The sequence below is a fragment of the Pezoporus occidentalis genome, unplaced genomic scaffold (assembly GCF_034315485.1).
Source record: "Pezoporus occidentalis ecotype Australia unplaced genomic scaffold, CSIRO_AGI_Poc_V1 ctg208, whole genome shotgun sequence".
NCBI lineage: Eukaryota > Metazoa > Chordata > Aves > Psittaciformes > Psittacidae > Pezoporus > Pezoporus occidentalis.
In genome coordinates, this window is record NW_026913943.1 from 627,124 (window position 1) to 642,485 (window position 15,362).

General features: G+C 53.7%; 2 protein-coding genes across 3 annotated transcripts; one reads left to right on the forward strand and one right to left on the reverse strand.

Moving 5' to 3' along the window:
• Positions 1–2: 2 nt before the first annotated feature.
• Positions 3–5,593, reverse strand: SHMT1 (serine hydroxymethyltransferase 1). 2 transcript variants are annotated; one of them, XM_062618997.1, is made up of 12 exons: positions 5,569–5,593; positions 4,339–4,463; positions 3,744–3,889; positions 3,364–3,479; positions 3,110–3,270; positions 2,875–2,956; positions 2,538–2,750; positions 2,209–2,325; positions 1,850–1,972; positions 1,579–1,695; positions 1,295–1,405; positions 3–894 (listed from the first exon to the last, which is right to left on the reverse strand). In XM_062618997.1, exons 2-12 carry the CDS (start codon positions 4,438–4,440, stop codon positions 725–727), a joined length of 1,458 nt encoding a protein of 485 aa, XP_062474981.1. In that variant the 5' UTR covers positions 4,441–4,463; positions 5,569–5,593; the 3' UTR covers positions 3–724. The 2 variants fall into 2 exon arrangements, with proteins under 2 accessions (XP_062474981.1, XP_062474979.1); XM_062618995.1 differs by lacking the exon at positions 5,569–5,593 and adding an exon at positions 5,157–5,324.
• A 756-nt stretch (positions 5,594–6,349) lies between these two features.
• On the forward strand, positions 6,350–8,685 carry LOC134163826 (chemerin-like receptor 1). Its single transcript, XM_062619002.1, has 2 exons — positions 6,350–6,707; positions 7,352–8,685. The coding sequence occupies exon 2, from the start codon at positions 7,364–7,366 to the stop codon at positions 8,450–8,452; it is 1,089 nt and encodes a 362-aa protein (XP_062474986.1). The 5' UTR covers positions 6,350–6,707; positions 7,352–7,363; the 3' UTR covers positions 8,453–8,685.
• Positions 8,686–15,362: the final 6,677 nt, after the last annotated feature.

Genomic DNA, 15,362 nt, shown 5'->3' on the forward strand with positions numbered 1-15,362 from the left:
AAAAAAAAAGAAAAATTATTTATTTGGGTTCAGATATTTTTGAAATACAAAAGAAAAAGCAAACGCAACAAAGGAATCGCCTGTGGTTTTTAAAGCTTCTACTCCTGGTCCTAGGTTGTGGGTCCATTCCTCGTTTGAGCGTGCTCATTAAAACGTGGTTCTAACCTCAACTTTGTGCTCGGAGAACTCAGAAGATCCCAGAGACACGGGATAGGATGGGATGGTGATCCCAGGAAGGCTCCTTGGGGACAAGACCTTGGCCTTGTCCAAGCCTGTGGAGGCTGGAAGGTGCAAATGGAGAGCAGGGAATCCTCGAGGCTGAAAGCAGGGGGTCTTTTAGCAGCACTGTCAAGGCTCTTGTGCAGCTGAGCACTGCACATGTGGCTGCAGGGGGGTGGCTTCCATACAGGTGGCCCCCGTGTCCCTCCTGCGTGTCCTCATCTACTGCTCCATGGCCACGAGAGCTGGATCAGACCTGGCCATGAGGCGGAACGTGCTTGGTCCTTATTGTAACACTGAGTGGTGAAGGGGCTGGTGCCCCCCGCGGGGGTCCTGTGCCCCAAATGGGAGGTAAGAAGGAGCCCAGTGAGGAGCTGCTGCTGCTGCACCACAGCGGGTGCCAGCGGGGAGGTAGGTGCTGGGAGGACGCACCGGGGTGTGTTGGTCTCTGTGCTGCATTCCCGGGTACTTCCGCGGCTCCAGGAGCGGGGAGGGTGCATTCCCTTTACAGGACCGGCAGCCCCGGGAGTGGGAAGGTCCCTGCGAAGGCCTCCACCTCCTCCTTCAGCGCCTTCAGCTCCTTCCGGTATTTCTCCTCCTCCAGTTTCTCCTTGAATTCCTTCAGCGTGGCCTTAGGGCTCATGTCCTTCTGCACCCGCAGCGTCAGCTCGATCCCTGTCGGGGGGAAAGATGCGATGCTCGGTGCTGTGCACCCCACTGCAGGGCTGGGGCTGCTCCCCAGAACACAGGGGAGGGAAGGGGTTGGGATGGGAGGGAAGGAGGAGGATTGGGAGGGACTCTGCCCTGGGAAACCAGCATGGGACCCCTGAGGACAAATGGAACCAAAAGGTGCATGCTTTCAGCCCAGTGCTGTGCAATAAGGGAGGGTTTGGTCAGTCCCAGCTGTGGCCAGATGTGCTCTCACACATCTAGATGTGCAAGTGGGACAATTACTCTTCACTTCTGTGTGTGCTCTTTTGCTGGAGAAGCCTGAGCTTGGCTCAGGTGGTGCCTCCTCACCCAGAGGGGCTGCCCTGCGTTGATGCTTGGAGCTGCGAGCCTGCCCCAGCCTCACCTCTGTGGATGTACTGAGCCACCATGCGCAAATCATCCTGCCGGAAGCCACGGGAGGTGAGAGCTGGTGTCCCAAATCTCAGACCGCTGGGGCGCAGGGCACTGACATCACCTGCACCAGAACAAGCCATGTGTGACCAAACCCGGTACCAAACCCATCACATGCAAGGGGTTCAGCCTGGTTCCCAGCAGCCAGCGTGGACCTGGAGCTGGGATCCCTGCACAGCCCACAGGAGATCCCCAGCAGGTGAGGCAGGGGAAGGCAGAGCTTGTGGGATCCCTCACCAGGGCACGTGTTCTTGTTGCAGGCGATGGAGCAGAGCTCCAGCACCCTCTCAGCCCGGCTGCCATCCGTGCCTTTGCTGCGCAGGTCCACAAGGATCAGGTGGTTGTCGGTGCCCCCTGCAAAGAGAGGGGATGGTGGGGATGTGGGATCGGGGTAGGCTCTGCTCCCATGGGAAACTTCAGCAAAGAAAGACTTGGGATTCCATCGGGCCCCTGGTTCTGGGGGCAGAAGGAAGCTCAGCCCTATCCCACCACTGAGACCCATCCTCACCAGTGACGATGTTGTAGCCCAGCTCTGTCAGCGCTGTGGAGAGCACCTTGCAGTTCACCACCACTTGCTGCTGGTAGGCTTTGAACTCGGGTGTCATGGCCTGCTGCAGCGCCACAGCCACCCCTGGAGGAAGGCAGAGCAGGGTGAGTTTTGGTGCATCCCACTGGGAGAGCTGATAGGAATGTGTGGCACTGCCAGCAGAAGTCATCATGGAAGCTGAGCAAACAGGGACAGTCCCTTTCCCTAGGCAGGCTGGTGTCATTGCCATGAACACCACACCAGGGGTCAGAGCCCAGCCAAGGGCATCCTTGCCAACTCCCTTTGCCAACCAAGAGCTGGTGGCCAGCCTGGATGCATACCTGCAATGGCGTGGTTGTGGGGGCCTCCCTGCAGCCCAGGGAACACTGCCTGGTTGATGAGGCTCTCCAGGTTGTAGAGCACTTCCTTGCCTGTCTTGGGGTCCACGCTGCGGGTGCCTGCAGGAGGGGAGGGCAAGGTCACTCAGGAGGCAAGCATGGTGGTGGTTCCTCCTCAAATCTGGGCCACTCTTGGCCCTGGGAAGCTCTGCAGATGCTCCCAGACCTTCCTGCCCCCCTTCCTTCCCAGCTAGAGCAGGAATAGCTTTAACTTGCAGCCCCCCCCAGCCTGCGGGGAGCATTTCTCCCTGCTCCTCAGCCAGATCAGGCACCTTTGCGGTAGAAGATCATGCCGGACCTGCAGCCCCGCAGGGTCTTGTGCGTGGTGGTGGAGACGATGTCGCAGTAGTCAAAGGGAGAGGGCACCACACCTGCAGCCACGAGCCCGCTGATGTGGGCCATGTCGGCCATGAGGTAGGCACTGTTGGCGTCAGCGATCTTCCGCATGCGGGCATAGTCCAGGTTGCGCGAGTAGCAGCTCATACCTGCAGGGAGATGGGATGGGATGTGGATGGGAGGACAGCCATGGGTCCAGGCCTACAGTGGGGACAGTCAAGCGGGGGACACACATAAGCTCCTGCCAGCATGTTGCCAGGGTTTGATCCTTACCTGCTATGATCAGCTTGGGGTGGAAGAGCTGGGCGTTTGCTTCCAGCTGGTCATAGTCGATGTAACCGGTCTTGGGGTTGACCTGGGAGAGGAAGAGGAGGGTTCAGTCACCTTGGTATGGGTGAAGATCAAGTGTAGCACCATAATAAAGAAGGGGGTGCTGGGAGAATGACACTTTCAACGCTAAGAGGCACCAACGCTTATGACAGGAGCACCCTGGAGCATCTCTCTGTACCTTATAGGGCATGGACTCGAAGAAGATCGAGGTGGCAGAGATCTTCTTCTTTTCTGTCATGAACCCATGGGTGAGATGGCCTCCATCAGGCAGGTCCAGCCCCATGATCCTGCCGTGGGGCTCCACCAGGGCTGTATACACCGCAAAGTTTGCGGGTGACCCTGCAGCAAGAGTACACCAGGACAGACAGGGATGAGTGCTGGGGCATGCAGAGGTCAGTGCAACTGGGCTGGCTCTCCTAAGCACCCCATTACCTGAGTAGGGCTGGACATTGACCCCCCACTTCTGGGGGTCGAGCTGGTACGCCTGCAGGGCTCGCTTCTGGCACAGCCTTTCCAGCTCATCTATGAACTCTGTCCCACCATAGTACCTGACAGGGAAGCATTGAACAGGGGTTAAAACCAAACCCATGACTCAGACCCATCCCAGTGATCAAGCTGGGAAGAAACTGGGATGTTGCTGCACTTGTGGCAACCACTGGGAGAGCAGCTGCAGCAGATGTGATCCTGCTGAGACTGTCCTACATGTGGCCAAGGACAGAAGCCAAGAGGGTCAGAATGTCCCAGAGGTGAGGCCTGGTGGTTCCTCTCCCTCCCTGCAAGGGTTGGGTTTGGGTTGGGTTGGGGTCAGTTACCTCTGTCCTGGGTACCCCTCGGAGTATTTGTTGTTCAGGCAGGATCCCAGGGCCTCCAGGACCGCTCGGCTCGCAAAGTTCTCTGATGCGATTAATTCCAGCCCAAGCCTCTGCCGCTGCTTCTCCTTCTTGATGATGTTGTGCACCTTTGGGAGAGGAGAGGAGAGAAACAGCCTTACCCATGCTGGCTCTGCCACAGGGAATGGAGAAAGGCTTGGAAAGGTGCTGCAGAAGGGAGATGAGATCCCTTCTTCGTACAGCTGATCACAAACAGTTCATCCTGATTTGGGTTTCTACCTGCCAGATAATTCAGCTGTCATTTGGGCTTGAGATCCATGGGCAACAGCCACATGGCCTGGCTACTCTGGTGTGGACATCAGAGCTTCAAGCAGAGGGGCATGCGCCATAGATGTGAAGTTATGACCATACAGATGGTTGGAGGATGTCCTCCCTCTCGCCTCCATGCAAAGAGGGCATAGAAGATGAATGGGTCCCCCCAGCTCAGCCTTGGGCTGTCTCCTTGCCTCATTCCTGGCTCCAAGAGGTCAGCAGGAACAAAGCAGCTGCTGGGCAGAGGCCAGGAAGGGGCTCTCACCTCTGGGTCATTGGTTTCAAGTGGCTCCATCACCATGTTCCTATGGGAGGCCCAGAGCGCAGCGCTGGGGAGGCCCCCGTCACCCTGTGTTGAGTTTGCCATTCTCCTACTGGGTCCAAGGTCACCTGCCAGTGGAGAGGAGAGTTTGTGGGGGCTTCCACACCACAATCCTACATGCAGCCTGCTCCCATCCCATATCTTCCCTGGAAAAAGCAGCTTCCCTGCTAATCTAAGACCAATCCATTAATCACAGTGCTTAATATCTGATTCCCTCCCACCACTGCCTCACCTGGGCTCCCCCCTCCCAGCTCGACAGTGCGTGATTAAACAACGCAGGCTGTGTAATTTGAAAGGCAGAGAGGTGCTCGTACCCACAGACCTCAGTTTTCATGCACGGTGCATCCCCCCCAGCATGGTTAAACCTCTCTGCTGCTTTCCCTTGTGCACAGCCATGAGGGCAAATCTCCAACAGGTCTGAGTCCTGCCCCAAACCCTAACTGAAGCGAGCATGGCTGGAACTGCACCCCGGGAGGCAGCAGCTCTGGCTTCATAGCTCATGTAATGCCCAGGCCTGGCAGCAGCTTTCTGGCCCCATCAGTGCGACCACTGCTCCTGGGCAGACATGACAGCCCCCTTACTGCCTTGGCTGAGAACAATGCCTCCTTTTACCCATTAACCATGGGAGGCCAGCAAAGGGCCGTGAGCAGGTTGTTAAGCAACCACACTTAGTTTGCCCATGCCAAGCTGCTAAAGTCTATTCAGCGCAGGGCTGCTGTGCACTGGCCTCGCTGGGCTGCGGTGCTCAGCTGCTCTCCTACCTGAGTCTGGGGCCTCACTGGCAGGGTGGGAATTCCCACATTCAGAAACGCTTGGGCTGGGCACAGTGCTCTGGGTGGGAGCAGCACGGCTGGGTCCAGCACGTCCCCCCCAGCACAGGTCACTGCAGGGTTTGCACCCAGCGCCTTCGGCGAACCTGCAGAAAGCTCAGGGGAAACAAAGCTCCCCATTCCCTAGCCAGGAAAAGCCCCCCATTTCCACCCTCTTATTGGGACACCGGTTTAACCCCGGCAGTGATGAACCCCAGCCCTGAGGCTCCATCTCCGCCTGGCTCTGTGCCCCCCCGATCCCGGCTCCATCACCTCCCGCACCCCCCTGTATTGACAGCGGTGGCTGGAGACGGCGCTGCCCGCCCGGCTCTCCCTCTCCCTGCCCGCCCCGCACGCCTCCTACCCGCCCGCAGCGCTGCGCCGAAGCCCGGTCCCGCTCGGCGGCGCCTAGCATACCCCGCTCGGACACGCCCCTGCGCGCATGGGCCAATCAGCGTCTCGCTCCGCCCCGCTAGCCCGGTGGCGGGACACACCCTCCAGGTACCTAGACCAATCAGCGCCGCGCTCTTCCCCTTTCCCCCGTCCTATTGGCCCGCGCCGAGGCGGGGCTGGCGGCGTTACCAGCACGCGGTCGGTGGGGTGCGGGTGACCTTGGCCGTGGCAGGGGCTCTGCTGGCACCCCATTGCTGGCACCCCACTGCTGCCATTGTCCACTGCTGCCGTCACCCCACTGCTGCCATCACCCCCCCGTTGGCACCCCACTGCTGCCATTGTCCACTGCTGCCATCACCCCACTGCTGCCGTCACCCCCCCGTTGGCACCCCACTGCTGCCATTGTCCACTGCTGCCATCACCCCACTGCTGCTGTCACCCCCCCGTTGGCACCCCACTGCTGCCATTGTCCCACTGCTGCCATCACCCCACCACTGGCACCCCACTGCTGCCGTCACCCCATGCTGCTGTCATCCTGTAGGTCCAGCCCTGCTGTGCACCCCAGAGGGCCCCCCACCAGCCCTAGGGTGTTTCCAGTGATCTGGGGGTGCCTCTTGCCTCCCCCATGAACTGGAGGATGGGGCTCCACCACCCTGCCCTCGAGGGCCTGGCCATGCTGCTGGCCAAAGCCATGTGTGGGCTATGCCAGGCCATAGCATGGGTCAGACACTGCTGTGAGGAGCAGAGCTTGTTCCTGGTGAGCATCCTGGTGCTCCGGAGGAAGGAAGCAGCCCTGGGGGGATGTGTGGTGCAGGCAGGAGAGGGGCCGTGTGTTTTCTGAGCATCAAATCTGAGGGAGTGGATGGGCTCAGGCAACCTGTGGCTGCAGGGATTCAGGGGTTAAATCAATGCAACCAAAATTGAGGAACAAGATTAGGGAATAAGTGATCCTACTAAATTCCTCGTGATCCCAAGCCATGGCAAAATGGGATGAGGCAGCATGAGTCACTCTGCAGAAGAGCATTGTCTCAGTGGGGAGGCAGCCAGGAGGTGAGAGCAGTGGGCAGAGTGGTGACGGAGCGGTGAGAGCTGCCCCTGGGAGCTGCAGAGGTGGGTATGGGAGTGAGGGGAATGGCGGGTGCGCTGGGAGCGTGGTGTGAGGGGCTGATGGTGACACCAGAACTCACCTTTAGGGTCATCCTGCTGTTGGAGTGCACCTCCCTGGAAGGTGCTTGCTGAAGGAACAATCTTTTGACTCAATCTTTCTCAGTCTTGATGGGTTTTGCTATCTGAATTTGTTAGTGGGCATCTAAAGAAGATGCATTAGAGCAGCAGGGTTTGGGGTTCCCACACTGGCCCGTGTCAGATTGCTGCTGCAGGCTGATTTACTGGCACACGGTGCCCAGAGAAGCTGTGGCTGCCCCATCCCTGGCAGTCTTCAAGGCCAGGTTGGACAGAGGGGCTTGGAGCAACCTGCTCTGGTGGAAGGTGTCCCTGCCCAATCCAACCCACTCTGATTCTATGACTATGGAGGTGTTGTTCTCACAGTGCCAATGCCAATAACAAAACCTGGGTTGTTTTCTCTGGTCACAGTGATTTCTGTGATGTGCAGAAGTTACAGAGAAGGATTTATATTAATTATACACAACCTGGTTTTGCACACACATTTTGTGTGCAGTTACTAGTGACGATTTTCACCTCTCTGGAACCGTAGGAGCTGCAGATAAGGGCCATGTGTGCTGTTGTGATTTCAGGACTGCTTGCTCATGATGGACAGCGTCTCTTCTTCCCCTCCACTCTTCTCTGCCAGTTTCCCCACTGACCAGCCTGAGAACACCACTGCCTATGATGAGTACTCCAGCCTCCAGAAGAGCATGCATGTCCTCTCCATGGTGGTGTATAGCATCGCCTGTTTGCTGGGGGTGACAGGCAACGGCCTTGTCATCTGGATCACAGGCTTCAAGATGAAGAAGACGGTGAACTCAGTCTGGTTCCTCAACCTGGCTATTGCAGACTTCATCTTCACCTTTTTCCTGCCCCTCAGCATCGCCTACACCGCCCTGGGCTTCCACTGGCCGTTTGGGAAGCTCCTGTGCAAGCTGAACAGCACCATCGCCTTCCTCAACATGTTTGCCAGCGTCTTCCTCCTGACAGTCATCAGCATGGACCGCTGCGTTTCTGTAGCCTTTCCTGTCTGGTCTCACAACCGCCGGAGCCCGGAGCTGGCAGCCAGGATCGCGGTGGGGACGTGGGTCCTCGCGCTGCTCCTCAGCTCCCCGTACCTCGTCTTTCGGGACACTGCGCTCAGTTCCAGGAACAGCACCAGCTGCTACAATAATTTTGCCCTGTCCGATGACTACTCGTCCGAGGCAACACGGAGGCTGTGGAGGATAAGGCATAAAGCCATGATCATAACACGATTCTTATGCGGGTTCCTCATCCCTTTCATGGTGATCCTCATCTGCTACAGCATCGTTGCCATCAAGCTGAAAAGGCGGCAGTTAGCCAGCTCTGCGAAGCCATACAGAATCATCATCGCTGTCACAGTCTCATTCTTCCTCTGTTATTTCCCCTATCATGTCTTCTCCTTGCTGGAAATATCCAAAAACTCTTCCAGTCCTGAGATGAAAATGGCCCTTTACATCGGGATCCCCTTGGTTTCCAGTCTCGCTTTCTTCAACAGCTGCATCAACCCCGTCCTGTACGTATTTGTGGGGCCGGATTTCAAGGAGAAGTTCCGCCAGTCCATCCTGTCGACCTTTGAAGGGGCCTTCAGTGAGGAGTCGGTCCTGGGCAGCCTCACCAGCCGGAGGAAGTCCAGGTCTGCTTCTGAAGTGGAGGTCCCGAGGGTCTGAGTGGGTGCTGGTGTGGAGGGGGCAGTTCTTTCTCTGCACTGTCACCTCGTTTCAGAGCTACAACCACAGGACTGGGGGCTGCAAAAGACTGTGCTGGCTAACAAAGTGTGATCTGGTGTTTTGGGGGTACATCAAGCACACTATGACTTAGTACACTATGGAAAGGAAACAACTCTGTGGAGCTGTAGCAGTGTGTGTCGAAGTAGTAGCATTTTACTCCTTTTGCCGCTTCCTTGGGGACAAATCCTGTTAGCATCTCTGCTGGGTTCACCTGCAGCCTGCGGCACATTTGCATATGGCAAACCACAGGGAGATTTTCTTCCTTGCCTTTACCAGACTTTCCTGGCAGCTCATCTTCACTGGGGTTCCACCAGATGGGAAATCAGCTGCAGCTGCATGTGGCTGCACTGGAGATGTATGGCTGCACCAGCATTTCATCTGTCCAGAGGAGAAAAGGAGGGAGGGGAGAGCTATTTCATAAGTCCCTGGTAATTAAACTCATCTTTTCTCTCCTCAGATATGAGGTTGAAGTATTTGTTGTGCTCCAGTTACTCAGGTTCGAAGTACAGTGGAACTGTTTCTGAGCAATGCTTGGCTGTGTTCGCGTTTGACGTGTTTCTGGCCCTTAAATAGCAGAGATCTGACATTTTGTACTGGTGGTGAATGAATATTAAATCCCAATAAACTTAGGTAAAACATACTCAGCCTCTTGTGTTGTGATAAAGGACTTGATCCAACCTGACTGAACACACTCGTTTTCAGTAACAGAACAACTAGATAAAAAGATTAACTACCCAGAATTTGGAAACAAACCACTGGCAATAGCAGCAAAACCCATGACTGAAGCAGACAGGACTCGACCTGGGTGTGAAGACTTGGGGCACCCTGTCCTTGTGGACCTGATTGCCAGACCATGGTTATGGCTTATCACTGGGTTTCAAGGCTTTTGGTACATTTGAAAAGCAGTGGTTTGAAGGAGGAAGAAGAGCTGAGCTGGGTCTGGTCAAGGTCCACATTTGCAGACTGCTCAGGGTAAGATGGTGGGTGAGTGGGTGGGTGTGGGGGGTGGTTCTTCCCAGTCTTGATCAAGCTCTGAAACTGTTTTTTTTAAAGTAGAAAATGATGGTCATGTAAAAGGGAGTGATGGCTGGAAAACCCTCTGGCTCCCAGCCTAAAGAGATGAGTGTACACGTACCTCACTACTCTGCATGGATGACGTTACCAAGTGAGAGCTGTCACTTGAAGATGCTGGGATTAATTCTGGGTCTGCTGGGCCATGCAATATTAAATGAAGGTCGTGATCTTACAGGCATGCATGTACTTAACCTTAAATTCATGCATAAACCCTCTGAGAACAGGGAGTGTAACAACACCATCCATATGTCAAGCCTGAGTGAACAGAGGGATTTACCCTTTGCCACAAATTGCTGCCTGTCATCCTGATAAGACTGCAATGTTTGCTATGCAGCGTGCAACTCCGGGGCTATTTACTTGCTCCTGGTGGTAAGCTACAGCATCGATTGCCACGTCAAGGTTGTGCAAAGCAGTGTTTGCTCTTTGTGGTGCTTCTTATCTCTTTGCAGAGCTCACGTAATTCCTTGTGACAGGACTCTCTCAGTGTTGGACCAGGCCTCAGACTCCTGTCATGCTCCTTGCCTCACCCCGGCACCCTTGAAGGGTCAGGACTTGAAGGTAAGAAAGAGAATTTTATGGGTCATTTGGACATCCAAGGTGGGTACAGGATTCCCATGGGACAACATCATTTAAGTGAAGCAGAGTGTCTAGGTGATGTAAGGAATTACCATTGGAATACCAGCAGGTATCTAACCAGGGCTCCATCTTCTCCTGGTACCCCAACAAAACCCAGCACACCTCTTGAGCAGCAGCTCTGATGTCTTCGACTCCAGACCTGAGACAAAGTTGCTCCTTCTCTCTCTTGCAATATCCCCACCAAGGAAGTTGCTTCCACTCCAAGCAGCACGTTATTACACCTAAGGAAAACAGTGTGTCCTTAAGAAGATTAATGTCTCCCTGCATGGTGGGGATGGGATGCAGAAAGTTTTCAGACTGCCATTCCTGAGAACCTGCCAAATTCTGCTGGGAGCAAAAAGGGGGAAGTGAACGTTTTATCAGTGGTAATGGCCATTGCTGTATTGCTGAGAGATGGGTCTGTCATCTTGGGTCTGATCCCTTTGTGCAATGAGAAACCATGCTGACATCAGTACGGGGTCAGGCTGCCAAAGGACTGGTTCCAAAGTAAATCTCCTGTTGTATTGAGCTCCCTCCTGTTCAGACTATTTCATTATCACAGTGATAATTGTGATAGTCCCTCATTCCCAACCAGGAAGCAGGCTGTTCATTCCCTCTGATCCCTCTGTTTATCATGTGCTTATCTAGAAAAGCTTGGACAAAAATGAAAAGGGGGGAAATCTTTTCCAAAGGCATGGAAGTAATCCAGAGAGGTTGAACAACTCTTCTGGCAGCTGCGTCCTGCTGTGACGCAGCTCTGCTCTCAAGGCTCTTGTGGGTGGGATGGGATGGGTGGAACAGCCTGAACCCCCCAGTATTTGCAGTCATTGAGAAAGGAGCTGAACCCGCTGGCCAGCCCTGCTGGCACGAGGCCCTCATTGGTCCCATGGAGGGGCTGACCCAGCAGCCCCGCTCATACAAATCTGGGGTGTGCAGAGCCATCGGGCCTGAGGGTTTTAGGCAGAGCTATTGGGGCCTGTGGGGTTTGGCTGTGCACAGGGGAGCCAAGGAGCACATGGCAAATGGTAGTTCAAGAGGAGAAGGTATTTTCTCCTTGGGACCTGGCTGAAAGCATGGAAATAGAAACTGGGCTCAGAATGGTTAAGAGGAAAGAGGGTAGGAGTGGGAACAAAAACCATCAGGTGATGGTAGGTGTAAATGAGTGGGAGGGAGACTGCAGCAGGTCAGGAAGATCTTGTTAAGGGGAACTTAATGAGACTATAAAAGCTGCTGTGAAAGTCAGCAGCTCCCAGGCCTTTCCTCTGGTGAACCTCTCCTGGTGAGTAATGTTTTTAAGTGTCCTACTCTTGAGTTTGGGGAATTCACTTGTTAGATAAGGTCAAGCAAAAGACAGCGCATGGGGGTCTGATAGCAGAGCCTCTTCCAGAGGTTGCTGAAATCAGGCAGGAAGCAATGTGGAAAATTAGAGGACTGGTACTGGTAAAAAGCTTCTCTGTGAAGCAGAGCTATTGGCAGTGCTGTTAGCTCGTGGTGCAGGCCAAACCTTACCCAGGTCTCCCAGCCTTTCTGTGTAGCAGATGGGTGTGGGTTCCAGCCAGTGAGGGAATTATCTGCTCATCCAGAGTAGGTCCGGGTTGGCACAAACTGTGGCACATCTGGGGTGCTCTTTGCTGGTTGAAGTTTGCTTATTCCCTGCACCTCTGCCAGCTTCCAATTAGCTGTGTGGGGCAGGACTGGCAGCAAACCTTTCCTCCACATCCCCTAGTCTCTCTGTGCATCTGCACATGTGAAGTGCAGGATCCTTCTGCCCAGAATTCAACTTTAATTTGTAAGCTTGCTCTGCAGTGACCAGTGACAAACTCAAGCCCTTCCTGTATGTTCGCTCAATGTCTATACAGGGTACAATGCTTGTGCTCTGAAGAGGAGCTGTCACAGTGCAGCAAATGTCAAGTCACGCTAGAACCCAGTAGGTAGGACAGAGAGGAACGGGCAGTAGTTCGTGTTTGGCACTAACTAACTATTCCAGCTCCTAAAATGCCATGGATTCACTGTCCAGTTCAACCACCTTTTTGTCTAAAGGCAAAAAGCCTATCTGCAAACAGGAGGTGCTGGATGCTATTGGGCAGTTACGCAGACTTTGCAGGACAATTGCCCACCAACACAGCAAAGAGCATCTGTGACCAAAGGAAGAGGGACTGTTGCTGGTCTTTGTTTTAGGGCAGTGTATGTTCAAACCCTTGCCCTCTCATCCAGGTTGAGCTGTTTGTCTGTGCAGTGACTTGTTAAACAGCAGGTATTCAAACAAGCCTCTCATCCCTCTGTTTGAAGGCTGGTTGGAGATAACCCTGTGTTCATGCTGAAGCGGCAGCTCCGTTACTCATTGCAGACTGAGCCAGAATGAAGAGTGTGGTTAGAAACAGAGGAACAAACAGCTCAGTGAGCCTTTCAGCCAAAGCTTCATGACTCAGGAGGAGCAGGATGGCAACAACATGAGCTGGTGCCTATTTCCTGCAGACAGCCAAGCCACGGCTAGCTAGTAAGATCTAATATAAAGCAATATGAGAGTGCTCTGTACTTAGACAACATTTGTTCTCTGCTCTGGGGCTTTTTTCTAAGACACTCTGGTTCCCAGATGCAGGGAATGCTATTTTCCATGTCACACCCAAGAAATGATACTCCTCCTTCCCTTGATTTACAGCTGCTTTGAGTTCTGCCTCCCTCATGGTAATATCCAAGCCAAGAAATTAGACATGATTGTTCCCAAAGCAGTAAAGCTGAAGGCACAGGATGGAGGTGGTGGCCTTTAGGCTGTGTGTGGAGGTGCCTGTGCTGCAGATCCCCCCAGTAGGCTCTGAGGGGCTGTGTGGGATAGAGGATGTTTTCGGGATGCCTCATAGGACGGAGCATTGGGTGAGACCAAACCTCTTCACAGGGCTCCGTTAGGATCAGATCAAAGCATGCCTTTGCTGTAGCGTGTCTGATGGTGTTGCTGTCAGGTGGTTTGGTAGGTGAGCTTTAACATCCACCTTTTGCTATGAAAAACCAACCCAAATCAAACAAAAAAAAAAGCCCATCTGACTGAGCAGTTGATGGATGGAGCTCAGGAAAGTGGATGGCAGCAGCGTTTGTCTTCTCTCAGGTGATGGACACAGGTTGTTGCCACCCAACCTTGGCTGGACTAGGTGCACACCTCTGCTTGCCAGGGCAGCATCTGGCTTAAGAGCAACAAATCTCTGTGAGCCTGTATTTCACAGGCAGCAAATGTTTGGAATTCCTTAGATGAGTGCTAATTGAATCCTTGTAAAGGAAATCAACCCCGGGTGCTCATCCTGGAGCAGCCCTTTGTTAAACTCTTAGCATGTGGGTAGCATATTGTGAAATTAACACATCCCTCCCTCTTGGGAGCTGTGATTTAAACTCACATTGCTCTGGCCAGGCAAACAGAGGTGGGGAAGAAATGGATTTGCTCTAAGCAAACAAAGGCAGTAGCCTTCTAAAAAGGACCAGAAAGAGTCTTTAAGTTCCTGGTCCTGTGGTTTGCTTAAGCAATGGCAGGAATTTGGGACAGCACAAATCAAGCAGTCAGCAAATTCTGGGTGCCCTAGGGTATTGCAAAATGCTTTTGGGGAAGGCGGCTGATTGCATTATGGGTCTGTGCTTTGCCATGTGTTGTCTCTAGCTGTTCTGCCTTAAACTGCTCTGCCACGCTACCCTGTAGTGAAACCCTGTGTAAAGACTGATGCCGAGAGGGAAACCTCTGCTGTTCTGTGAAGAGGTTAACAAAAAGCTTAAAGCTCCTTCCCAGTCATCCAAAAAAGCCCCAAACCAACAACAACAAAAAAAAATCCCTATTACAGTCAATTACCCTGAACCAACAAAAGAAAAATAGACTGAATAAAATGGTTTGGTTTGGAAGGGACCTTAAAGATCATCCATCTAGTTGTGAGGTATTAGGACAGGTCTATTCTCTGACCCTTAGGTGCAATTCAGAAGAGCCTCTAGAAAAGGCAGAGGATCACTGCTGCCTCCCTGAGGGTACAGACTCATGGCCTCCCTGCTGATGTGGTTTCCTGCTCTCTCCACCTCGCAGCAGCTACAGGTTAAATTGTTCTCCTTGGCCTGATCCGAGCCTGTTGAAAACACACAAAGGAAGGAGATAAGGAATCAAGCAATAAGCAAAAGCTGTGAAATACAGGGAAACACTGCCCTGTGAATATTTAATATGGAAAATACAGCTTGTAATGAAATGGCAGGAATGTAAACGCTGCCCTTTTGCAGGCACATTGCGTGAGCAGTCCTGGCAACCATGGTTTCTTCCTCCATGGTAAAGGCAGCACAGACAGAAGCATCTGCTGGGTGCTCAAATCATAGAGAATCATAGAATGGTTTGGGTTGGAAAGGACCTTAAGATCATCCAGTTCCAACCCCCTGCCATGGGCAGGGACACCTCACACTAAACCATGGCACCCAAGGCTCTGTCCAACCTGGCCTTGAACACCACCAGGGATGGAGCATTCACAACCTCCCTGGGCAACCCATTCCAGTGCCTCACCACCCTCACAGTAAAGAATTTCTTCCTTATATCCACTCTAAACTTCCCCTCTTTCAGTTTTAACCCGTTAGCCCTTGCCCTGTCACTACAGTCCCTAATGAGGAGTCCCTCTCCAGCATCCCTATAGGCCCCTTTCAGATACTGAGGTCTCCACACAGCCTTCTCTTCTCCAGGCTGAACAGCCCCAACTTTCTCAGCCTGTCTCCATACAGGAGGTGCTCCAGTCCCTGATCATCCTCGTGGCCTCCTCTGGACTTGTTCCAACAGTTCCATGTCCTTTTTATGTTGAGGACACCAGAACTGCACACAATGCTCCAGGTGAGGTCTCACGAGAGCAGAGCAGAGGGGCAGGATCACTTCCTTGCACCTGCTGGTCACGCTCCTTTTGATGCAGCCCAGGATACAGTTGGCTTTCTGGGCTGCGAGCGCACACTGAAGCCGGCTCATGTTCATTTTCTCATCACCCAACACCCCCAAGTCCTCCTCCTTGGGCTGCTCTGAATCTCTTCTCTGCCCAACCTGCAGCTGTGCCTGGGATTGCTCCAACCCAGGTGCAGGACCTTGCACTTGGCATGGTTAAGCTCCGTAAGGCTGGCATCAGCCCACCTCACAAGCGTGTCGAGGTCCCTCTGCTATAGAGGAATTAGG